Below are 27,447 nucleotides of genomic sequence, written 5' to 3' on the forward strand. Positions count from 1 at the left end.
AGCTTGACTCCCTCTTCTTTGTGGCAGCCCCTGAGATATTGGAATACTGCTATCATGTCCTTCTCGTTATTAAACTAGACATACCCAATTCCAGCAGCTGTTCCTTATATGCTTTAGCCTCCAGTCCCCGAATCATCTTTGTTGCTCTTCTCTGTACTCTTTCTAGAGTCTCAACATCTTTTTTACATCATGGTGACCAAAACTGGATGCAGTTTTCCAAGTGTGGCCTTACCAAGGCATTGTAAAATGGTATGAATACTTCACATGATCTTGATTCTATCCCTCTGTTAATGCAGCCTAGCACTGTGTTGGCCTTTTTGGCAGCTGCAGCACACTGCTGGCTCATATTTAAGTGATTGTCCACTAAGACTTTGAGATCCCTCTAACAGTTATTACTATTGAGCAAGGTACCCCTATACCCCTATAGGTACCCCCTATTCCATTGCTGTGGAATTCTGGGAATTGAAGTCCACATGCCTTAAAATTGTCAAGGTTGAGAAACACTGCCCTACACTATACCTGTACATTTGGTTTTTCTTGCCTAAATGTAGAACCTTGCTTTTTTCACCATTGAATTTCATTTTGTTAGATAGTGCCCAGTGTTCAAGTCTGTCCAGATTCTCCTGTATCCTAAGCCTGTCTTCTGGAGTGTTGGCTATTCCTGCCAGCTTGGTGTCGTCTGCAAATTTGATGATTTCCCCATCTATCCCCTCGTCCAGATCGTTGATAAAGAGGTTGAAGAGCACTGGGCCCAGAACAGAGCCCTGGGGCACCCCACTACACGCTTCCCTCCATGTAGATGTAGTTCCATTGAGGACCACACGCTGAGTACGGCCGGTCAGCCAGCTATGGATCCATCTGGTGGTGATGCTGTCTAACCCACATTTTTCTATCTTATCAAGTAGTAGGTTGTGATCTACTTTATCAGGAGTCCATTAAAACTGAGTTTGCTAATTATCTAGATTGCCAAAATGTGGAGGATCACTAATGTTTGTCCAGCTTTCTGTACCACAGATATAAATTTTGCCCTTCTAAAAGTTTTTTTCGACTTTCTGAAGTTTTCTGGTGGTCTCCTGTTCAGCAACTCGTTAGCGCTAGCCGTTTTTCCTAGATCAGCCAAATCCGTCCAAGCTGCGTCACGAGAGATGGACGTGTAAACATAACTTGTGGTTTGTCAGTCAGCCGGCCCGGGCTTTCAGCGCTATTCTTCCGCAGGGGCAGAAAGACACGCTGCTTCCCTCCGCCTGGAAAAAGTCTTCGAGTCAACTGCCAGTCAACCCGACCGGAGATTCCCACAAAGTGCGCCTAGCAACATTCACAGAAAACCTGCAGTTCGGAAGCCGGGGCCGCTAAAAACAATTCATGGGAAGTAGCATCCCCGACAAACTTTCATAAAACCACCCCCTTCCTCCTCGGAAGCTTTTGCTCTTCATGCCGGAAGTAGAAACTTCTCTGAAGGCGGAAGTCCGAATTTTTGTGGAGCTGCTTTCATGTTTTTAAAGGGTTTTTTCCCCCCTCCACTATCTCGTCTTAATCTGCGTAATTCCGGCGGCCTCGGGGCGGGAGGCGGGAGTCGCGGAGCGAAATCCAGCCCTGCTAAGAAGTTTCTCTCCAATTTTCACTTCGCGGTGGCAGCAATCAGAGCCGCTGATTTTACTGAGGTCTGGAACGCAGAGTGTTCAATAGATGGTCGCCAATCTCGAATATCAGCTGATTTTTTTTTCTCTTCAGACCTGATTTTAGGAAAAAATGCAGGCACGGAACTTGGAGGTCTCCGTCACGGTAATTAGACTTTTTAACATTACGATAGAATTTCGTGAGGCCGAGATTGCAGCATACGTTAACATTCCTCAGGTTCTTGTTAAGTCCCGTGGTGTTTTTTTTTTTCGTGATGTTGCAATTGTTAGTGATCGCTGTGATGCTCGTAGTTCAGACGTTCAAATCTTACACTAAACGTGGCTTGGTGGATAGTGGACTTTTCTCTCAAATTTGTCCCCTCTCTGCTTAATTGAATTCAGAGTACTTAGGAATTGCTAACTTGCTGCGTTTAATCTGCAAAAAAAAACAAAAACCCAACCCATGATGAAGGTGGTATGAAGTATGAAATAGTCTAGATATTGCTTAACTTCAATTCCCAGAAACGATTAAGAACTTTCATATATAATATTTATCTCTGGTTTAGAAAGTAAATGCCTCATATTGTGTGTTCTCTTGATTCTGTGTATGAGAATTGATCCTACTTTTTCTATTGTATAATCCAGTAAGAAAAATCAACAAAGCAGCAAAAGGATTACAGGTAGTCCTCAATTTACAATCATTTGTTTGCAACTATTTGAAGTTACAGTGGCACTGAAAAAAATGACTTATGATCATTTTTCATACTTATGACCATTGCAGCATCCCCATGGTCACATGATCAAAATTCAGACACTTGGCAACTGACTCATATTTGACAGTTGCAGTGTCCTGGGATCATGTGATCATCTTTTGCACCTTTTGACAAGCAAACTTAACAATTGTGTTACTAACTTAAACAACTGCAGTGATTCACTTAACAACTGCAGCAAGTTGTTAATGGAACAAAGCTCACTTAACAACTGTCTGCTTATCAATAGAAATTTTGGGTTCAATTGTGGTCGCAAGACTGGAAAGAAGGTTTAATTAAAAAAATCACAAAACCTATTGATTTATTTCATTAAATTCATTATAGTTTACTACTCTTAACAAACTGGGTAGCTTACAAAATCTAATATAAGATAATTAAAAAGATAGACAAAGAAAGCAACTTAAGCTAAAAACATATATTAAAACACAGTATGGCCGCTGTTCTCTCTCCTTTTCCCCCAACAAATTAACCCCAGGCCTGGGACTAAAGTCAGATTTTAAATGCTTTTCAAAACCCTAGGTGCCATCTGAATTTCTGAATGAGGAATGGTATTGCTGAATTAGTAAACCATTTGAAATCTTTTTGGTTGTGTAATTGCCATCTGGGAACAAGAAACTTGTAGCTACTGTGCAGTGCTCATTTGGAATGATGTAAATGTAAATGATGTAAATTTGATAATATAACATTGGTTATTTTTTTTCTTTTTACAAAAAGGGGTCCATATGAGTGAACTCAGCTCTAGTTTCCCAACAACGTTTTAAGCTGCCTGATTCAATTTGGAAGAACAGACATGAGTGGCTCCAAACCTGATATTCTGTGGGCTCCACACCATGTTGATAGATTTGTTTTATGTGACTCAGAACTCAGTCTCTATCGTATTGAATCTGCAGTAAGTTCAGAACTCAAAGCAGGATCACTGCGTTTATCTGAAGAAACTGCAGCTACTCTTTTGTCCATTAATTCAGAGACTCCATATTTAAAATGTGTGGCTTGGTATCCAAAATATGATCCTGAATGTCTACTGGCAGTTGGCCAAGCTAATGGTCGAGTTGTCTTGACTAGCCTTGGCCAAGACCATAATTCAAAATGTAAAGATTTGATAGGAAAAGAATTTGTTCCAAAGCATGCTCGACAGTGTAACACCTTGGCATGGAATCCATTAGACAGTAATTGGCTTGCTGCTGGCTTGGATAAACATCGAGCTGATTTTTCAGTATTGATCTGGGATATAAGTAGTAAATACACTCCAGAACTTTCAATTGCCACTGAGAAATTAAGGCTTTCAAGTGATATTGAATCAGGATTAGTTGTAACAAAATCACTGTATGAATTAGGTCAGAATGATGCTTGTCTTTCTCTTTGTTGGCTTCCACGAGATCAGAAACTTCTTTTAGCTGGAATGCACCGAAACCTGGCTATTTTTGACCTTAGAAACACAAGCCAAAAAATGTTTGTGAATACCAAAGCTGTTCAGGGTGTTACTGTCGATCCATATTTCCATGATCGTGTGGCTTCCTTCTATGAAGGGCAGGTTGCCATATGGGACCTTAGAAAATTTGAGAAACCTGTACTAACCCTGACAGAACAACCAAAACCTTTAATAAAAGCAGCATGGTGTCCTACAAGAACTGGGTTATTAGCTACTTTAACCAGAGATAGTAATGTCATCAAGCTCTACGATATGCAGCACACTCCCACACCTATAGGGGATGAAACAGAACCTACAATAATTGAAAGAAGTGTTCAGCCTTGCGAGCACTATATTGCTTCCTTTGCCTGGCATCCATCAAGTCAAAATCGAATGGTCGTTGTGGCTTCTAACAGGACTATGTCAGATTTCACTGTGTTTGAAAGAATATCTCTGGCATGGAGTCCAGTTACTTCTTTAATGTGGGCTTGTGGAAGACATTTATATGAATGCACAGAAGAGACTAGATCTTTTGAAAAAGACATAGCCACCAAAATGCGCCTCAGGGCTTTATCCAGATATGGCCTAGATACAGAACAGGTCTGGAGAAACCATATTCTTGCAGGAAATGAAGATCCACAACTGAAGTCACTTTGGTACACTCTGCACTATATCCTTAAAATAGTATTTGCCACACAGGATGACTGATTCCTTCCATTCAGGAAACTTTTTGAAACATGGATTTGTGTAGAATATATTTGGGGTGGTCCCTTTTTTCAGATTAACATAAGGAGATTAACATTTGGGCTCTGGCATTATGCATCATTATATAAAACAGTATTAATGGCTTTCAGAAAGCTATACCTTTTGTTACTTGATTTGTCTAAAGAAATCTACTTTTTTGTAGATTTAAGACTGAAAAGAAAGATACTCTCTGAGTTTCCTTATCAAACTTGAAAATACATGTCTGTTATAACCACTTCCTGCTATTGTATAATTATTAGCTATTAGTTATTGAGAGGATTACACTAAGCTCCTATAAATAATTTTGGAGAGGGTATTTGCACAATTCCTTGGATCAAGGAAACCAAGTCAAAGTTGGTTTCTTTATGATACCACATCTAACTCAGTAGCAAATCAAGGAAAATTAATAAATACAGTTTGCCTCACACATCATCTTATTAAGTTATTTCCTATACTGGAAAATACTTATGAAGCAATATGCTGACGATATGGATCAGAAATTCACAGGAAACAAAGGATCTTTGGTTTATGCAGGCATCAAATCTATAGTGAAAACTTCTATGGGTAAGTTCATTTTGCATATTTCATTATTTTCATATTAAATAATTTAAAAGTGATTGTCTTTTAAGCTTTCATGACCTACTCAGTATTATAGATTCATCTATTGACAACTTCTTAAACTAATTTTTTTCATGGACTTGCATGGTGTGCCATTCGATTCAAGGTAAAGTAACATTTGATTTAGAGAAGTGGCAGTAGGTGCAACATTATGCAGTCAACACTTTACACCACATTTTCTCTTTGAATCCAATTCATTGCATTGTCCTAGTTAATAGCATGATTGAATGCTAATAACAATATTAAATGATAATGATAAAACAATGCTTAAAGATTGTTGCAATACCTATATTATAATGATAAATTTAACATGATGCATTCAGATATTAAGAAGTTGTGTTTATTGTGTCTACTGTCAATCCATAATTCCTTTTCAGGAACAACAGAGAACTTGAAGCACAGCCGAAGTGGATCTGACAGACATGCAGATATTATTCAGTATATGAGTGAGGAAAGATCACTGGCTTTGCAGCTTTGTGGATGGGTAAAGAAGGGGGCAGATCTGGATGTGGAACCCTTTCTGTGCTCTTTGGAGCAAGAAGGAGACTGGGAGCGAGCTGCTGCTGTAGCGTTATTTAATTTGGACATCCGACGAGCAATACAGATAATGAACAAAGGAGCATCTTCTGGCAAAGGTGTGTTATGATGTACTATCACTTATACAGCATTTGTTCATGCTGAATATTATTTATATGTTTATCTGTTAATCAGACTGCTTGAAGCATTATTAAATCCACAGGTACAAAAATACCTTTTGTTGATTCACGGACTGCTTTATAGAATGACATATAAGAAAACTGGAACCTAGTTTAAAATTATACTTCTATTTGTAGAACATATGAAATTCATTTGCTACTAAACTGTTTAGTCCCATAGCTGCACAAAAATCTGTGGGATTGTGGTGAATGACTTTTAATTTCTCTTGGTTATTCTTTAGATCCAAGCTTGTAGAAACACTTGGACCATAACTTTGTCATTTATCTAATGCTATATGAAAATTAGAATTCAGGTATCTTGAACAAGACTGTGTGGTGACCTAGTGGTGAAGATGCTCACCTCCCACTTGGAAGATAGAGAGTTCAGTTCTAGATAGCAGCAGATGTTTCTGTCCTAGGATGCAAAAGAAAAAATATGCTGTGAACAAGAAGGGCATCCAGCCAGTAAATGCTCAGCTCCATTCAGTCATGGCCTTACATAGTTCACCTGAGTTGGTTGGTACTCAGTGGATTGGTTCAGAGTAATTTTACAGAATTAGCAGGGCCAAGTGTTGTGAAATTATAAAATATACATATCTAAAAATTAAATTAATTCAAGTATAATTTCAAGTTTATTGAACCCTCAAAGAATGTGTAATAAAGAATGGATGTCTGTTTGTTTTTTCTTCCTGTTAGCATTGTAAGAAATTTGAAGGTTCTTTAAGTCATGATCTGTATCTGTTTTAGTTTCAAATAACTACATGTAATTATTACAATACAATTACAACATTGGAAGAAAATATTATAATTAAGAATCTTAATGTTATTTCAAACTATATTCTTAAAAAATGGAATTTGTCACCTCCTTTGGCTCTGTTGTATCTGGGTGTCAGGGACACACTGAGCCAATCAAGGTTACTTATTAATGATTGCAATGTGTATTTACAAGGACAGACTGTCTGCATTCTCTTGGGAATAGTCAGATAAAACTTAAGGGACTCTGTGGGAGTTAAAGCCTTTGCCATTTTCTGCTTTGCAAGGGCTTTAAACTCAATCACCTCTTCACACCTCCCACTATTCTATTTGGAAATCCCACTATACTGGGATATAACAAAAGGATAATTTTATATAAATGGAAAATTAACTTCCTGATTTTAAGGAATGGGTCCAATATATGAATGTTATTTTAAAAAAATATCTCTTCCAACATTGAGAAAATGAAACAATATCTTGCAGTATAGTATATATTTAGTGATAAGCTGAAGGACTGGATTTTATATTGCTATCAATAGTTATTGCATGGGTCTTTTCCTTTTTTCAATTTATTATTTTTTATTTTTGTCATATTTATTACATGTGAATCATCAAATGACATAGACTGCATATACTTGCGAGTACAGGTACTCCTCGACTTAACGATCATAACTGAGCCCCAAATTTCTGTTGCTAAGCGAGACAGTTAAATGAGTTTTGCCCCCATTTTATGCCCTTTCTTACCATAGTTGTTATGTGAATCACTACAATAACACTGTTGTTAAGTGAATCTGGCTTCCCCGTTGACTTTGTTTGTCAGAAGGTGCAAAAGATGATCACATGACCCCAGGACACTGCAACTGTCAAACGCGAGTCAGTTGCCAAGCGTCTAAATTTTTATCATATGACCATGGGGATGCTGCAATGATTGTAAGTGTGAAAAACAGTTATAAGTCATTTTTTTTCAGTGCCATTGTAACTTGGAACAATCACTAAATGAACTGTTGTAAGTCGAGGACAACTGTAAACCAAGAATTTTAAGTACCAAAAAATTAAGTTTGCCTTATCCATGGATGGGCTTGCCCACGTATATATACATGGAAATATATTTTTAAAAGTACTATATTTCCCATATAGGCTCACATATAAGCCCATCTACAGATAAGCCAAACTTGATTTTTTTTTTCTCTTCCCCTATTGGTATTGTAAGGATGCGGGGGGGTTTGTATTTATCATTAAAAATTTTAAAAAAAAGATTGATGCATTTCACAAAATAATACTTTATATATATTTTGACCTGTTACCTATTGCTTATTATGTTGCTGGTAATTCTGCTGACTTTAGGTTGGGGTTTTTGTTTGTTTTTGCAATGCAGGTGATCTAAATCTTAATGTGGTGGCTATGGCATTGTCAGGCTATACAGATGAAAAGAATTCCTTATGGAGAGAAATGTGCAGCACTCTTAGGTTGCAGCTGAACAATCCTTACTTATGCGCCATGTTTGCTTTTTTGACCAGCGAATCGGGCTGTTATGATGGGGTATTGGTAAGCTTTTACCAATTTTTTTAAAATTAAAAACTCTTATCATTATTGAAATATTATGTAGCAAATAATTCATTTTTATGGATTATTCAGTGTCAAATTAGGAGTTTGATCTATCAATTAAAGTGGTATAAATTTTGAGCCTTTGAGACAAAGGCAAAAGATATTTATGATATTGTGGCAATACGGTTGAAAGTAGGTTTTCTTTGCATTGATTAATTGTCCTTGCTCTGATGCAAAATATTTTGAAAAATCCCTGACGTTTATGAGAAGGTAATCAGAAATATGATTACTTGTATCCAAAATATATACTAGTAATCAAGCAATTAGAAGATGAAGGATTAATCAAAATGTGTCATGTTTTTAAAAATTTGATACTGTTTTTATATTTTATATGGGGGTGTGGTAGCTCAGTGGTTAAGACGCTGGGCTTGTCAGCTGGAAAGCCAGCAGCCCAGGGGTGAGCTCCAATCCTCGGCCCAACTTCTGCCAACCTAGCAGTTTGAAAGCATGCAAATGCGAGTCCATAAATAGATACTGCTTTGGTGGGAAAGTAACAGTGCTCTGTGATGTCATGCTGGCCACATGACTGTGGAAATGTTTTTGGATGGTGCTGGCTAAATGGCCTTGAAATGGAGATGAGCACCACCCCCTAGAGTTGGCAATGACTAATGGAGTAAAATCTGCAGGGACTCCTTTACCTTTTTTACCTTTATATTTTACATTTTCAAATTGCAATATATAGATCCATTATAATAGAAATACAGAACTGTCCTACTTGTTACCTCATTTCATGAAAAAATAAATCATTTTAGATTATGGTAAATCTCTCTCTCTCTCTCTCTCTCTCTCTCTCTCTCTCTCTCTCTCTCTCTCTCTCTCTCTCTCTCTCTGTGTATGTGTGTGTGTGTGTGTGTGTGTGTGTGTGTACATGGTTTTTTTCAGAATGAAAATAATGTAGCTGTACGAGACCGAGTGGCATTCGCTTGTAAATTCCTAACTGATATACAGGTAAGGTGATCAGATGTGCTGCCATTTTTTTCTGTTTTACTCCCAAGTTCTTTCTAGAAAACACACTACGTTGAAAAGAACAAATAATAACACACTTTTCCAAATTTCTAATCTTTTTTGTGAAGGAGAAGTAATAAGGCCAGGAATTGAATTACATCAAAATAATAAATATTTTGTGCTATTCTGGGCATCAATGTGTCTATAGATCAATATTTCTCAACCTTGGCAACTTAAAGATATGCACACTTGAACTCCCAGATTTTCCCAGTCTAAGTTTGGTTGGAAACAGTTAGGGTTTGAATTTCACATTTCATTGCTGATAGTGACTATCCAGGTCCGTGGCGGTCTCTGAGCTTGGATGTTTTCTTGCAGACGTTTCATTACTCAAAGTAGCACTGATGATATTATCTAGTTTGGATGATGAAATGTCTGCAAGAAAGCAACCAAGCTCAGAGACCACTAAGCTAACCAAGTTACAGATATTTTCCTTTATTGGTATAGTGACTACCCTGTGATATTCTGAGCACAGATAACCCTGTGATATTTTGAATTGGCTTCCTATTGACACCAACCTAGTGCTCTTATCAAGCAACAGCATGGCGTTTGCACTTTCTTTAATTGTTAAGAAAAGTTTTCTTAACTTCCTTAAGTTTTCTTTTCTATCAAAAATAGAGACCTCAGCATATCCAAAGCTGTGGTTTCTCCCAGCAATTTCTCATATATATTCTGCAGATAAGTCAAATTAATGATATTTCAGAAATATTTTGAACTGAGACATATCGAAAATATGGATAATCTATATTATCATGTTTCATATTTTGTTCATATTAAGAAAAAATTAACACAATATATATTTAATACCATATAGAGGCATGCCACATTTGTGTGGGTGGGAAATAGGTAAATAACAGGTTAAAGACATTGAGAAAATCATAATTTCTTTTTTAATAGCTAAACAGATTCGTTGAAAAACTAACAAATGAAATGAAAGAGGCTGGAAATCTTGAAGGAATCCTACTGACAGGACTCACAAATGATGGAGTTGATCTGATGGAAAGTTATGTAGATAGAACAAGTGATGTTCAGACAGCAAGTTATTGTATGCTGCAGGTTTGTATCTTTTTTGAAAATAATTCAAGCTTCAACATTTGTGAAAATACTATGCCTTGCTTTACACATTTATGTTCTTGCTTGCCTTTGAGGTAGATCATTTTTTATTCTATTGTTTCATTTTATGATCTGTGTGGTATCTTCAGTAAAATATTTTTGAATATTCATCTCCCTACTATTTCTAAATCACTTAGTTTTCAAACTTGGGGACAGTATATAAAATAGGATTATTTTTTGTGAAGACTAGCTAGGTTTTTTTACCTTTATAAAAAAAAAAACCCATAATTTTTAACTTCATCAGAAATGTTATTTTGTTCTTGAATGCATTTTTGTTGTTGTTGTTCATATTTACCTTTTTAGGGTTCTCCCTCTGAAGTGCTCAAAGATGAGCGAGTTCAATATTGGATTGAAAGTTACCGGAATCTGTTGGATGCATGGAGATTTTGGCATAAACGAGCTGAATTTGACATCCATCGAAGTAAGCTGGATCCCAGCTCAAAACCTTTAGCACAGGCAAGTATTCCTGGCTTTGTAGCAATTTAATTAATCTAGTATTTTTAAGGACCTTAATTAAAGTACGTCACTATCTTGCTTGCTACACTTTGCAAGCCTATTCATACAGTGCTAATCTTCCATTTATGGATGAATTACAGTAAAACAGATATCTTTGTCAACATTATTTTGGGGTTTCACGTTATATTAATGTTATAATGGAAATCATTTGCTTTTGTGTTTTTGATGATATAAGGAGATGTATGCTTTGTTTTTTTCTGCTAGGTATTTGTAAGTTGCAACTTTTGTGGAAAATCAATCTCTTATAGCTGCTCAACTATACCACATCAAGGCCGAGGTTTCAGTCAGTATGGTGTAAGTGGATCACCAACCAAATCAAAAGTCACAAGTTGTCCTGGTTGCCGCAAACCTCTTCCTCGCTGTGCTCTTTGTCTGATAAATATGGGCACTCCAGTTTCCTGCTGTCCAGGTGTGTTTTCCCAGTTTGAAATGGTTCATTTGATTCAAAGATTTCTAGCACTGAAAAACAATTGTTTGAATTCTTCAACTGTTTTTTTTTTGTAGATCATTAATGAAATTCAGGACGTTTTTACTATAACATTTTTCAGCTATCTATTGAAAACTTATTTTTTTATTCAGGCTTACCAATATAACTGTTGGAAGAATCGTCCTTTTCTTTTTAACCAGTATTTTGTTTTTTTTAATTTTCATTATAAACCGCTTGAAAAATAGTTCAGTATAGGAAATGGTATGCAGTGGAATATAAAAATATTACTATTTGAATAACATTGTCTATAATATGCTGCTGATTTTAACTGAATTCAATTAACTTTTATTCCATTTTCTTTGCTGTACTATAACTTAAAACTGCTTTATAGTAAAATAAAATTAAAAAGCCAGTATTTCTGGCAAGTACCAGGAGACTGACTCAGGAAAATAGTTTTTTCTTCTCCTCCTCCTCCTCCTCCTCCTCCTCCTCCTCCTCCTCCTCCTCCTCCTCCTCCTTCTTCTTCTTCTTCTTTTTCTTCTTCTTCTTCTTCTTCTTCTTCCATATCCGTTATCGGATGTTGGCGATCATGTTAGCATTCATTAATTGTCAAACTTATATTAAAATCAGACAACTCATGATCTGCTGGGTCCTCTTTTCATAGATGTTTCTTATCTAAACAGAGAAACAGAATGATCCGAGGGTGGGTAAAAAAGCAGTGGGATTGGGAACAATGTCTGACTTCTTATTGGTTTCCCTATTGAGATACCCTATGGGAAGCTGGCAGGAAGCATCAGAAATCTTTCTTCCTCTCCTGAAGATCTGGCTGTCCCACCCTCCCAATAATGATATGGATTGTAATTCAGTCACTTGGCAATGCCTGGCACTTAGGTTAGTTGCAGTGTCCCTTGGTGATCCCATCATGACCATTTGGAACCTTCCCAGCTAGCTTCCCACAAGTAAAGACAATAGAGAAGTCAACAGAGAAGGTTGCCAGTTGCACCCGTCCCTTTTTCTCCCCCAAAAGCCCTATTCTGCAGCACCTGCCCCCACCATTCCTTGTCTATCCCCTGCCTCTTCCTGTTTAACCTGTGTGGTTTTGAGTTTGTAATGGCAACTGGGAGTGCCAGGATTGCCATCACTAAGCAGTGTGGTATAGAACATCATTCTTTACCACTGCATCACTTAGTGATGGAAATTCCAGTCCCACAATTGCCCTCATTATTCAAGAACTGCTTGTATGTACTGTTACGTAAACAAACGGGGAAAAACTTCATAACTGAAATCCAGGAATGCTGTTTTGCTTTATCTCAATTTGTTTGGCATGGGAGAATTGTCAATCCAAAGCTGTTTTAGTCATGCAGGATTAATTCAAGAATTCCTTGGATTTCTTGCTTTGCAAATTCATAGCACAAATATGTATGAGGAAAATAACTACCGTATTTGCTTCAGCTGCATAAAACAAGAGGCATCCTGTCAGACAAATGAAATGACAAATTTTATTTTTGAATCTTTTTCACAATGAAGGACTTCCTGTCTTGTTTATTTGAGATGAGATGTCATCAATAAGCAGATAATAGCCTGTTACACATGTCTACCAGAAGCTCACAGCAAGTTGTGGTAGAAGCCATGACGTAGATGTCTCAATGGGGAAAAGCAGATTCATATGGCAACCTAAATAAGAAAAAAATGTCTTTTAATTTGGAGGCCATTTGATTCTGGGATTGTACCATTTTTTCTTCTTGGTAGGATGTGCTCCCCAGGAGGAGCATGGTGACAATCTGGGAATAGTCCTGAAAAACTGCTCACAAGGCAGGTGAAGACCGTGACATAGCTTCACTGAAGAGGATGCACTGATTTAATTTAGATTGTTTTACTACAGGGGTGTCAAACTGCCGGCCTGCGGGCCGGATGCATCATAGCGAAACCATGCCCACCCCATTTCCGGCAATGGCAAAAAAGTTGTGATATGTTGCTACACGTCACATGACATTGCAAGTTTGATACCCCTGGTTTACTACAACTTGCTATGAATGGAGCTGCCCTTGAAGACAATTTGGAAAATTCAGCTTGTCCAAAGTACAGTTACACTCATGCTCAGGGATCAGTTACAACACAACAACAGCAATAATTACTGATCGTTATCTATAAAGCCTTTTATGGCTTGAGGCCTGGGTATTTTAGGAATACCCAGGAATCTTTCCCAAAGATTTCTTCCCTTTGTACTTAAAATAACTAGGGAATGCTTGCTAAGAGCTTTAATTACCAGGAGGTAGGATGAGAAGAAGTCTGGCAGCAGGGATTCTTCTCTATAGCATCTCCATCATTATGGCCTTCTTAAGCAAGTATGTGTGGATTAGTTATATTAGCTATGCTGTATTCAATAAATTTAACTTATAATTTTAACATTGAAATAGAATTTAATTTGATTACTATTTTTAATTGAGATATTAACTTGTATTGCATTTTATATGTAAATTCTTTAAGTCATTTGGAGTCCTTATAGTTTCAGATGATATATACATATATATATATACACTGTACATATATACATACATAAGTAGATGCAAGTAAAAGTCTGATTTTCCCTTATCGCTTTTACAAAAGCCAAATTTGAGCTTATATTAAAATAGGTAATTTGAATTTGGGGGTACTATGGAGGGGGAGGAAGCAACTTAATTAAAAATGGTCATACAACAAATACAAGAAACAGAACAGCAGAATCAGAAAAAATATTTACTATTTGATATTTTAGTTTTAATTGCAATGGGTATCTATGGAGATTCTCAGTCATCCAGGTCATAGTTATCCCAAAGATGCTTTTTCATGAGGCAACTGAACTTTCTTGTTTTTCTTTGAAGACGTTTCGCTTCTCATCCAAGAAGCTTCTTCAGCTCTGACTGTATGATGAGGAATGGAAGGATTTATACTCCTTGCAGACAGCTAGCCGTTTGCATTCTTTTAGAGAGTTGTTGATGCCACCTGGAGGATTATCTGGGTCACCTGATTATTGCATATGGAACTGTCAAAAGGACTGTGTTATAGACTGAAGATAGATGATGTCGTATCCCTCCCTCTGTTGAGAGAAGGCTGTTCAGTTTTGACATAGATGGCCTCTTTGACCTCTCTTTCAAACCAGCTGTCCTCTGTCCAAAATGTGGATTTGATGAAGGCCCACTTGGGATAGTCACAAGTTCTGAGGGCTTCCTTGATGTATTTTAGTTCTTTTTCTTTCCCATCTTTGCTGGTAGGCAGACCTTGAACTTGGTGGTGTAAAGTTCTGATGTGTTCCAGTAGGTGATGAGAATCAAAATATAAATATTAATCTCTGTGTATGGGTTTTCTGTAAATTTCAATGTTAAGGCTTCTGTCTTCCTTAATGTATACTGCACAGTCCAGGAAGGCTAGACTATTTTCCTTAACATCTTCACATATGAATTTGATGTATCTGTCCACCGAGTTGATATGTTTGGTGAATGCTTCAAATTCCTGTGTTTTGATATTGACCCAAATATCGTCCACATACCTATACCAGTGAGTGGGTGGAATTTTGATGAAGGAATTTAGGGCTTTGGTTTCTATCTTTCCCATGTAGAGATTGGCCGCAATGGGGGAATGCAAGTGAACCCATGGCACAGCGACTTTTTTGTCTGTAGAAACCTTCACTGTGTTTAGAATAGGTAGTGATAGGCAGAGGTCCAGAATGGCACATATGTGGTCTGCGCTGAAGTTGGTTCTGTCACCGAAGGTGCTGTCTTGTAGCAGTCGTTTCTTCACTACCATGACAGCTTCAATTGTTGGAATGCAAGTGAAGAGGGAAGTCACATAATAGGAAACCATGGTCTCATCTGGATCCATTTTTAATTTCCAAACCTTGATAGCAAAGTTGTGTGAATTGTTGATTTTCTTCAATCTAAAACACAGTCCTTTCAACAGTTCCAAGAAGGCTCCATACCCATTTGCACTGCTCAGGTGACCTTGATGGCATCAACGACTCTCTAAAATGAAAATGACCAGCTATCTGCAAGGAGTATAAATTCTTCTATTCCCCACCATCCTTCTTGGATGAGAAGTGAAACGTCTTAAAAAAAAAAAGAGAAAATCCAGTTGCCTCATGAAAAAGCATCTTTGGGATAACATTGCAATGGGTATTATTAAAAACATAATTATCAGTTCTAAAGATTATTAATCTGATACTTAAAACACGACTACAATTTTCAACTATTTGTACCTATTTTTTTTAAGTGTTCATAAAAATAATTGTCCTATGTGCTGATTTTTAACTTGTTCTTTTCTTTTTAGTGATTTAATAACAGCTTTTCTGCTTGAACAATATTCAGTAAGCAACTCTGATTGCTACAAAAGCAAATTAACTGATTTTATTTTCATAAAGGAGGATCCAAGTCAGATGAAAAAGTGGACCTCAGCAAGGACAAGAAATTAGCTCAGTTCAACAACTGGTTTACTTGGTGTCACAACTGCAGGCATGGTGGTCATGCTGGACATATGCTTAGTTGGTTCAGGTAAGAAACTAAAAACAATACTATGTGAAGCCAAGAATCCTTTTTAGCCTTATCATGTAGCTATACCTTTAGCCAATATCAACATCAACATATATCAGCAAAATTCTAATTCTACAAAATATGTAGAACTAAGAACTATATCAAGAGATAGTCAGATTTGCAAAAAAATAAAGCACTTAATAAGTATAAGAAAAAATTGGTTTTTTAAAGTTTTTTATTAATAAAACAGTTAAAACAAAAAAGGACATAACGTGTCGTTCCAGTATATATAATCCTAACAATTTGTTCCTTGTCATACATATAATTCCTAATCTCTATATATACATATTTTCCTATATAATGCAGTCTCAAATTTGTTTCTCTATATACTAGCATAGTTTTATATACCACAATCTTAACACTAACTTAAAACCTGAACAGTTCTCCTTGACTCGTACCAGCAATAAAATTTGTCCCAGATTTCAAAATAGTTCGTTTCTGTCTTGTACTTTAATTCCATAGTGAACCTATCCATATCAGCACACGATAAGATTTTATGTAGAATCTCTTCTGTTGGAATTTCTTTGTTCCTCCAGTTTTGTGCGTAGGCTAATCTAGCAGCCGTGAAAATATGTAACATCAAGTAAAGTGCCCCTTTATCGTATTTCTGCGTGATAATACCTAGTAAGAAGAGTTCTGGTTTTAGCTCTACCTATGTCATTAGTATTTCTTCCAGCCATTTTTAACTTTGTTCCAAAAGTCACGGGCTTTTGAGCACTCCCACCACATATGATAATATGTCCCTCTTGCCAATTTACATTTCCAGCACGTAGGAGAAATATTTGGGCCATTTTAGCTAGTCTTGTGGGTGGGAAATTCCATCTATAAAACATTTTGTAAAGGTTTTCTTTGTAGGATGTGGCCAATATGAGCTTCCTATTAATATAAGAAAAATTTGTGTACATTCAGTGAAAGATTTGAGATTTAAAAAATTTCACCTGTTTTTCTTTACAAAATCTAATAATTATAATTCTAAATACCATTTGCAGCTCAGTGCAAAGGTTCACAGAATAGATTGTACATCCATAAGTATTGATATATAGTTCTTTTAAAGAACTAACATAATCTAGTCAGTATTTTTGCCTGAATTTTTATAATTGGACTAAATGGTCAATTTATCTTTTAATGCATTTTTAATATTTGTATGCTGCCAGCAAAACTTGTTCCTCTTCCATAACATTTTTAAGCACAGTCTAGCTATAACTGCAGACACTAATTTACTGGCTCCACTGTCCATAAATAACCCTCAGTACGTCCAATGTTCAGTATTTTATTCCATTCTGTATTAGTAAGTCAAATTTAAGATTTTTTCTTCTTTAATTGTAATCTTTATTTCCGTCTAGTTTCCTGTAATGTCCAACCTTTAAAGTTCCATCCTATCATTTTTTTAAGAATTCAAAAAATAAAAGCATTTTCCCACAGGAGGGATTCTTATCATTAATTTCAAACTCTTTATTTCCTATCCATCTAGACCAGGGGTAGGCAACCTTGGCTCTTTTATGACTCGTGGACTTCAATTCCCAGAATTCCTGAGCCAGCATGGCTCAGCTTGGAAACCGCTCCCTTTCCCTTCAGCATGGCTGGCTCAGGAATTCTGGAAGTTGAAGTCCACGAGTCATAAAAGAGCTACAGTTGCCTACCCCTGATCTAGAACCTCTATCCATTTGTAAATTTCCAAAATCCGTATTCTAATCACCTTTTCGTACTTTATTCAAAAAATAATAATAATTGACGCCCTTAACATACAGTGCTGCAAAATTTATCATTCCAAAGGCTCCTACTGGCTGAAAAGCAGTTAATCAGCAATTTCCAAAAGTAATTAGAAAAGAGTTTGTAAATTCAGTGCCCATAAAAGCACCAACCATGGCTAGAGCTCTAAATCCCACTAGAGCAGGGGTCCTCAACCTTGGCAACTTTAAGACTTGTGGACTTCAACTCCCAGAATTCCTCAGCTAGCAAAGCTGGCTGAGGAATTCTGGGAGTTGAAGTCCACAAGTCTTAAAGTTGCCAAGGTTGAGGACCCCTGCACTAGAGACTGCTGTGTTGTGATCTTTTCACAAGGAGCAACTTTCTGGAGGATTTGGGGACAATCCCAAGCCCTTTCCTTGTCCAATGGGAAATTACGAAGAGTTGGTCTACTTACAGGTTGGTCATTCTGCCATGGTCACAGTCTCTGTTTTTAGCAAAACCATCTTTAGTTAACCATTTCTTCCCGGGAAGTCTAGAACATGTTTCTGTAAAAAAGTATAGCTAACCTACGGCCCTAATTAAATATCCACCATCCTATTTATAGAGTTAATTTTTCAATGTTGGGAGCTTAATTTTACACTTATTAGCAATTCATAAATTATGTATATCTTCTTTTCTAAGCCCTTTCTACCATGTACCACAATACCATGTTCATATTTCTTATGAAAGGTATGCATAGGTATGTATTTATACTGTGTGAACAAAGCAGTTGTTCTTGAACTGTTGAACAAAATAATATTATTCTTTTTGTTCTTATACAGAGATCATAATGAATGCCCTGTTTCTGCATGTTCCTGTAAGTGTATGCAGCTGGATACAACAGGAAATCTCATCCCAGCAGAAGTTGTTCAACCATAGAACAGAGCTTTTCTAAGAATTTTCACAACATCTCTCTAATACGTATTCTTCACAGCCCAAATACATACCTCAGAACAAGTTATTCATGACTTGCTTATAATAGAAATATAAATCATTTCATCACATCAGCAATTTGTGCAGATGGTTTTTGATGTGCTTTGCATAACCAAGTTCTGCTAGACTGAGTTTTTCAAACGTGTCATATGGGTTTTATTCGGTGGTTTGTAAAGCTTCATTGAAGCTTCATTGAAATATGAAGGAAGACCTATGCTCTCTGCACCTTGAGACAAAAGATGAAATACTGTTGAACACTATCTTTTTATGAATTTTACAAACTTCCAGAAAACTGTTTTAGATGTATTTTATACCATTTCTATTAGTGCTTTTCTTAGACTTTCTGTATTTTATTTGCTCACAGTACAGTATAGTTTAGCGACAATCCTATGACAATCTTTTGATTAGCTTAGGTTTTATTTAGTTTGAATAAATAGATAGTAAAGCTGAATTTCCGGTTAGTGTGAATTATATTCATCTGTATATTGTTTTGAATTAGGATACTCATTTCTATCACAGAATTAAAAGTAATAACAATCTGAAAAAGTAGCTTAAATCACTGATAATAGTAGGTGCCACTTGCCATTATTATACTAATGATTTTTTGCAACAAATCTTTCACTGCAAGTGTTTCTCCATTGATTAAAATCTGTTTAACATACAATAGAAGCTGTGTAAACATGTTACCAACAACAAAACAATAAATTGATTGGAATAGCAAGCTTATTTTTGCTGATAGAATGGATTTTTTTTTACCCCTTGTACATTTATTGTTCCCTGATCAGGAAGGGATGAAAATTTCTACTCCTGCATGAGTGGAAATTCACTTGGACAACATTTGGTATAGTCTGGCGTACTTGTTAGTCTACATATTTTCTATCAATTACTAATACAACAAGCAGCTATTCAAAATTTCAGTAGATAACTAGAAACTTCTCTACTTTCAGTGCAATTTAGTAACCGCTTTATATAACATTTGCCTAATTGTCAATTTTATATTTTGTATTGTGCAAGTTAGGGATCTAAGAACCATGCAATATTTTAATTCACTTCTTTTCTATTTCTTGAAAAAAAAAATTTGTATGAAAAATGTTCTTCAGAAACCTAGATAATGGGCAGGAATGAAAGAAATATAGAAAATGTATTTCTCTCGCTTATGGAAATGGCCTCCATTTGTACCCAGGATCCAGGCAACATCTATATGCCTACTTGGTTTATAAGGAGAAAAAATCCTTAATGGATAAAGTTATATTTATTTTTATGTATAGAGTTTTGTTGCATAATATGTAGACTTTCTCAGACCACTTCCAATCAAAATTTTGTTTGAGTTCTTAATTTTGTTATATATTTTTGGAATAATAAACAATCAACTGGTTTTAATAATTATCTATTAAGCCATTAAGAGCAATTTAGAAACTATTTTTGTGTCCTTGTATTTGAAGTACTTGTATTTGAGGTGCATGGATAATAAATTGTCTTCTACCCTTATGTAAATATGAACTGATAATATTTGGGTTTTGAAAAGTAGGGAATTTCAGTTTTATTTCATGAGTAGGGCATCTTGCACCGTTACTTCAGAAATAGCCATGACATATTGCTAAATAGCTACTCTGAGAACCCTTCTGTCAGCACAATGGCTAGAGAATTCTGAGAGTTGAAATCTATAAATTTTAAAATTGCCAAGTTTGAGAAACTTAGTTCTAGATTATCTTCCAGATAACTTGGGTTTCCATCTTCCAAATTCTCAGCTAAATTCTTCTTTGTGGAAAGCTCTTCAAAAATCAGCTCCTAAAGATGTGTCACTCATTGTAAAACAATAACTTTGAGAATTTTTAGTAAGCACTATAATTACTTGGATTCCATTAAATACAGCTGTTTCCATTTTAACTAAACTAAATGCTTGATTTGATTGCTCAGTTTTGACTATGATTATTAGATTTAGCTTTTACTGTAAATCTGTATTGAAATATTAAGTTATATTTCATTTTTGCCTTTTCAATATATTTTTAAGATTTAATATTATATTGAAAAGAAGAGCAGAGCATCACCTAAGTTTAGATCATTATTATTATTATTTTGCATTTTATGGTTGGTAAATATACACACACACAAATTGTTTTGCTGCATTCAAAGTTTCTTATTAAATATCCATATAATACTATAATTTTCCATTTATTTGTCTTTAAGATCTCTTACTCCATTAATTTTCATTCTTAACTAAGGTCATGTTATTTCATTGTTCATCCCTTCCAATTTGTTCTATTCTATATAAATTACTTGAATTAATTTGTAAAGTATTGTATTTCTAGCATGCTATATAACTAACGTCCAACAACTTAAACAATTAGATAGAACATTTATTTCTCTTTTCCCTTTAGCAACTTGTGTTGAATACACATATTACAGTCACAAAGTCATCATAGATATATTTCCCTTTTTGTAGAAAATAATACTTTATTCCATAAAAGTTGTAATGTTATCAGTATCTGAGATCAAAGAAGTTTATAGCCAATTGTCAAGAACACTGAAACACTCCTTTTAAAGCATTCATAATACTGCTTGGGTCCTGCAATGTGAACTTGAAGCAGAATCAATCAAAATATTTTCTTCAAGATAATTTTAATGAGATGAAAAATCACAGGATATTTAGAAACACTTGGATTACAACATTTGGTCTGTCATAACAGTAGAACAAATTTCATCTTTTTGTTGTGAAAACAATTCAGAATGAACACTCTCACCCTTATGCACTCCCTCACATTTTCCCCAATATTTGCTAGTCTTTTAGAAAAGATTTTTGTCTTTTCTTCCCATGTACAACTCAAGGTAATAAAAATACCAATACTCCTTCCTCCTATTTTCCCCACAACAACCTGTGAGGTGAGTTGAGATGAAAGAGAGTGACTAGCCCAGGAGTGATTAATTTTCCCAAGGGGCCACATGAGAAATTGAAATTATTATGAAAGTCTGAACCAGAAGATTGAACTTAATACTGCTGAATATTAATTTTATCATTTTATAAAAAGCAGTAAACTCTTAGGATTTTGGTTAACTTTTATTGTAACAATGCATGTTATTTTTTATTTACATTTGATTTTCAATTTCCTATTGATCTCAAGGCAGGCAGACTGGAATGCAGAAAGGCTGGATGTGGGCAGGGGTCATAAAATGCCCAAGTTTGGAGTAGCCCAAAGTCACCCAAATGGTTTTTTCATGCCTAAAGCAAGGCTAGAACTCAGTCTGCTGTTTTCTAGGATAACACCTCAACCACTACACCAATCTATCTCAAAACTCAAAAGTGGGAAACATTTATTTGCATTTATTTATCAGATTTTGAAACCATACATCTCTGTCACAGTGGGATTCTGGGCAATGTACAAATAAAATATTAAAACATAAAAACAGTATATAATGTTTAAAAAGGCAAGGATGGATTAAAAATCTATTTTTAAACTTAAAAGTTAATTAAACATATCTAATACTCCTGCTAGGAAAGCTGTGCCCCATCCTGATGAGCAAGTGCCAAGCTTTGATGTCACCTCTGTCCGAAAAACACTGCAGACAGTTAACATTTGGAAAGCAACAGGCCCAGATAACATCCCTGGACGTGTCCTCAGGGAATGCGCAGAGGAGCTGGCTTGTGTTCTCAGATATTTTCAACCTCTCATTGCAGCAGGCAGTGGTCTCATTGTGTTTTAAGACGGCCATCATCTTGCCAGTGCCAAAAAAGTCCACAATTATAGGCCTCAATGATTACCGTCCGGTTGCACTGACATCCACCCTCATGAAATGTTTTGAGAAGCTGATAAAGGACACTGTTGTATCTGGCCTCCCGCCAGCATTTGACCCGCTTCAGTTTGCCTACCGACCAAATCACTCTACGGAGGATGCTATTTCTTCCATTCTCCACCTGAGTCTGAAGTACTTAGAGGAAAGAAATACTCATGTGTGTTTGCTGTTTGTCGACTTCAGTTCGGCGTTTAACACAATCATTCCCCAGCATCTAGTAGACAAACTGGGCCTTTTAGGCTTAAACACTCCTTTGTGCAACTGGATTCTTGATTTTCTTACGAACAGGCCCCAATATGTATGAGTTGGAACAAATACCTCTAATACCATTTTCTTGAGAACAGGTTCTCCTCAGGGCTGCGTCTTAAGTCCTCTGCTGTTCACCCTGTTGTGCTAGGTTTGCCACCAACCATATTGTGAAGTTCGCAGATGATACAACAGTAGTGGCCTTATTCAGAATGACAAGGTGGAAGCTTACCGCAAGGAAGTTGAGGGGTTGGTGAACTGGTGTAAGGAATACAGCCTAGTTTTAAATAACAGAAAAACCAAAGAGATCATTGTTGATTTCAGAAAAGGCAGGCACAGCCACACTTCTTTGTGCATTAATGACTTACCTGTAGAGATGGTTACCAGCATCAAACTCCTGGGTGTGCAGCTAACGAGTAGGCTGACTTGGTCGCTCAACGAGAAACTGGTGAAGCGGGCACAGCAGCGCCTGCATTTTCTGCGTCGCATGAGAAAAGCACATCTTCCTTCCCCTGTCCTCACCACTTTCTACAAGGGGACAAGAGCATCCTGTCATAAAGCATCACAGTCTGGTTTGGAGGCATCATTGCTTCAGACAGGAAGGCGGTGCAGAGAGTGGTGAGAATGGCCAAAAGATCATTGACCGTTCCCTCCCTCCCATCCAGGACATAGCACAGCATTGTTTGAGCAGGGTCCGCAAGATTATCTGGGACACTACACATCCTCTTCACGACCTGTTTTCCTTGTTACCTTCTGGGAGGAGGCTTCGTGGTATCCGTAGCAGAACATCCAGATTCAGCCATAGTTTCAACCCATACAGCATTAACCTTGTGAACTCTCAAGCTTCCTCCTTCTGTTATATATTCAAGATGGACAGTATTTAATATTTATTTGCTACGTATATGTAGGGATGTGGGTCTGTACATATGTTGTTCATAGTATGTTTAGGTGTGTGTCATGTATGTGTTTCACTTTGAGAGCGGGCAACTAAATTTCATTTTTGATGTGTGCCATTGTGCCCACAGTAAAAAAAATGACAAAAAAGGTTATTTTATCCTATTATTTTCCCACAAAACCAAACCTGTGAGGCAATTTGGGCTGAGTGACAAGCACAAAGTCATCCAGCTAGCTTTCACATCTAAGGTAGGACTAGAATTCAGTCTCCTGGTTTCTAGCCCTTCCTTGCGCACCTTTCCTAAACCTTACCATAATTCCCTTACATTCTCATGTCCCTCCCTGGCAGCCACTTTCCTGCTACTGGCCTGTTCGTGAGCCACCTGGGACTTGCAACTTTCTGCTGGCTTCCCCACTGACTTGGTTGTGGGAAGCCAGCAGGAATTTGCCTAGCCCAGGGGTAGGCAACCTTGGCTCTTTTATGACTCGTGGACTTCAACTCCCAGAATTCCTGAGCCTACCTCTGGCCTAGCCTAAGGACAATGGGGTTTAGTTAACAGTAACCAGGACTGAAGGAATTGCCACCACTAAGTGGTGAAGTTGCACTTTACAATCACATCACTTAGCAATGAACATTCGAGTGCCAATTGCTATTGTAAGTTGAATACAACAGCAGCTTTATTTCAGTTCTGTTTCTTTTTATTTCCAAAGTGAAATATGCCCATACTACAAGCTTTGCATTGATACTTTCTTTTTAATACTTACAAATTATATAGCTCAACCTTGTATTTAAAAAGTTTCAAATCTTCAATTTATGTTTCCTCTTCAAATTAGAGAAATTATCTTTCAAGAAATAAATGTCACCTGGGTACTAATTAGTCTGTTATGTTTTGCATTTTTGTCAAACCAAGCAATTGCATTTACCAATTATAGTAACATTTGTGGCTAATGATATTTGCTTTCTAAGAGAGCAACCATTTTCTGAATGTAGAGTGAAATGATACCTACTATTCATAAAGCTTTTTAGTCTATCAATTTCACTGCAGACAAAATGGCTAAAAAACTCCTACATCAAATATGAACTGCTTCAAGCGTTCAGTGCTTAGAAACAAAACCTATTTTAAGTAGAACATTTTCAAGCATTCTGTGTTGTTTCACATGTGATTCCAAACTTGTCTTCTGAATTCTTATAGTGCAGTGGGAGGATCAGTTGTGTTCCTGCTATTGATTTAGGCTGAATGGATGAATTGGGAATAAACTTTTGGACTAAAGCAATAGGCATTTATGAAGCACAGTGAGGGACTGCTATTCTAGATCTAAGAGAGATCTACAGCTAGAAGGGCATTTTTTCACAGGGGAGAAAGGGACAGGATTAGGAAAAGCACAAATTGATTAGCAGCAAAATCCCTATTCTTAAGGACAGTAGAGAACTGCAAAGTGGCTGAAGCAGCAGATATCATACTGACTTCAACAAGCAGCTTCAACCTTTTCTGCATCACTGATGCAGGGAGCAAAATGTTCATAGGACCTGAATGAATCATGGAGATCTTCTAGTACAGGCCTTGCCCAAGACAGGAGTCATTATGCCATTCTGGACAAATGGTTGTCTAATCTTTGCTTGAAAACCACCAATGGAGCACCTATAACTCCAAGAGGCAAGTGGTTCCATTGATTAATAATTCTGTCAGGAAATTCATCCTTAATTCCAGGTTGGATCTCCCTCTAATGGAACTTCCACCCATTGCTTCTTGTCCTGCCCTCAGGTGCTATGGAGAATAAATTGACACCCTCTTCCCTGTGACAGTCTTTCAGATATTGGAAGACTGTAATTAGGTGTCTTCTGAGCCATCTCTTCATTAAGCTACAATACCTAGTTGTTACTTAAATTTAATTCACCTCACATATTTCATCCAGTTGAGATTGATGACATGCATCTGATCTCACTTTGACTTACTCACCATTGCTGTCAAAAGAATCATAGTACTGTAAATTGCCAGCAATATAGAGTGGAGACAGAGTGTAGAATTAAGTGAAAATTTAATTCAAGAGATTTACTTTAAAAGAACAATATTTATGTAAATAGAATGACCGGAATTAATTGCCTGACAGGATTTCCTCCTAAAGATATTTAATTTGAAAGAGATAGTTTCCCTTCATAATGCTTTTAATAGCATATCCCTCAAAGCAGAGGAAGTACACTTGAGCTAAATGAAGAAAGTAAGAATAAATAAATTATTCCCAGTTTCTACATTGGGAGTTTTATTTTTAAAAAATAATCTTTGGTACATATTTTTAATTATATAGTTCAAGTCAGATTATTGGTAGCCTTAGCACAAAATAATACTCTTCCTTATAGAACATGGGTGTAACAAAAGGAAAAACCTTTTTCTGGATTATCACTGTTTCAATGGCTGAACTATTTGAACTATTTTTGAGCTGTATTCTATTAGACCACAGGTAAATTATAACATTTTAATTGGGCTATATTTTCCCCAGAGTGATATAAAACATATACTGTTTCAAATATTTTATTACTTTATCAAAATACAGCAGTACAAGAAATATGAAAATAAGGAAAAATAAAGGAGGAAAAGGGGAAGAGGAAAAAAGTGCAGGATAAGGGGGAAAGAAAAAGAAAAGTATTGACTTCTGACTTTGTTTTTATTATTTGATTATTATTAATGGACAGTTAACTAAACCATGTTCAAAAGGGTATGAGACAAAGATGTCCCTTATCTTCCTTGCTCTTTATATTGGTCTTGGAAGTTTTGAATATTAGGGATATTAGGCAATATAAGAAAATAACAGGTATAAATATAATAAATCAAGTTTATAAATTGAGAGCCTTTGCTGACAATTTAGTTACATTTTTGCAAGGCCCAAAAAGCAGTATAGAATATTTGATGAAGAAACTAAATGAGTTTGGAGCTTTAGCTGGATTTAAAATAAACAGAAAACAATACTTGTTAAGAATATGACCTCCCGGGGTTATGAAATATTAGCTAAAAAGTTGTTTTTTAAGGTGGAGAAAAAGTTGAAATACCTGGGGATTATATTGACAAATACAAATACTAAATTGTTTCAAAATAACTTGGTGCCTTTTTGGGATATTAAAAAAAGCCTAATTAAGATGTGATAAATTCTATCCATTATTGGTTGGAATCTGTAATTAACATGAATATCTTACTAATGATGCTTTTTCTGTTTCAGACTCTACCAATACTTATAAATGATATTCCATTTAAGCAATAGCAAATGGACATATCTAAGTTTACATGGCAAAGGAAAAAAGCAAAAATTGGATATAAATTATTGCAAGATGTTAAGGAGAGGAGCTTTGGATTTATGATTTGAAATTGTATTTTGATGCCTGTTTGGTTTGGCTAAAAGAGTGGGTGATTCTCCAAAATACAGGTTGCTTGAGCTGGAGGGCCATGAATTAAGATTTGGATGGCACAGCTATTTATAGTATGGTAAGGCTAAAAGTAAATATTGATTTCAAACATTGTTAGATGTGCCATCCTAAGAGTTTGGAATAAATATAAAGTAAGGTTCATTCTAGGAAGCCTTTTTATCAAAAATAAATGGTGGCGAGGCCAAATTGGTGGAATTATGGTCAAATAATATCTTTCAATTATGGTTACCCTATCATCAGATCTAAAGGAGTTATAACCAGAAATACAACAGAAATATGCAATTGGTTTGCATGTTTACAATAAAAAGATTTAAATTAGATTTAAAAAGCTATGGATTTGAATTTGTGAAAAATGAATTGGAAATCCTATTGTATGAAACAATGAACATATTTTTGCTAATGTGTATAAATTGTAATTAAAATTGGAGAAAGAGTATGTTAAATATTACATGATTCAGCAGGCAATGGGAGAACATATCCCGTCCTTGTCCAGCTCCTGCAAACAAAGCAATTTGAAAGCATGCAAATACGAAATTAATAGATACCACTTCAGGGGGAAGGTAATAGCACTGCATGACATCGTATTGGCCACATGACAGGGAAAACATTTTGG

The 27,447-nt window shown here is 36.2% G+C and overlaps 1 protein-coding gene across 1 annotated transcript; it reads left to right on the forward strand.

The window, feature by feature from the left end:
• The first annotated feature begins 1,718 nt into the window (after positions 1 to 1,718).
• On the forward strand, positions 1,719 to 19,984 carry MIOS (meiosis regulator for oocyte development). Its single transcript, XM_015811593.1, has 11 exons — positions 1,719 to 1,782; positions 3,101 to 4,464; positions 5,004 to 5,102; positions 5,534 to 5,791; positions 7,980 to 8,149; positions 9,092 to 9,157; positions 10,109 to 10,267; positions 10,628 to 10,780; positions 11,045 to 11,249; positions 15,661 to 15,790; positions 18,340 to 19,984. Exons 2-11 carry the CDS (start codon positions 3,177 to 3,179, stop codon positions 18,434 to 18,436), a joined length of 2,625 nt encoding a protein of 874 aa, XP_015667079.1. The 5' UTR covers positions 1,719 to 1,782; positions 3,101 to 3,176; the 3' UTR covers positions 18,437 to 19,984.
• The last annotated feature ends 7,463 nt before the right edge of the window (positions 19,985 to 27,447 follow it).

This window comes from Protobothrops mucrosquamatus, unplaced genomic scaffold, assembly GCF_001527695.2.
Source record: "Protobothrops mucrosquamatus isolate PMUCROS unplaced genomic scaffold, P.Mucros_1.0 scaffold45, whole genome shotgun sequence".
NCBI lineage: Eukaryota > Metazoa > Chordata > Lepidosauria > Squamata > Viperidae > Protobothrops > Protobothrops mucrosquamatus.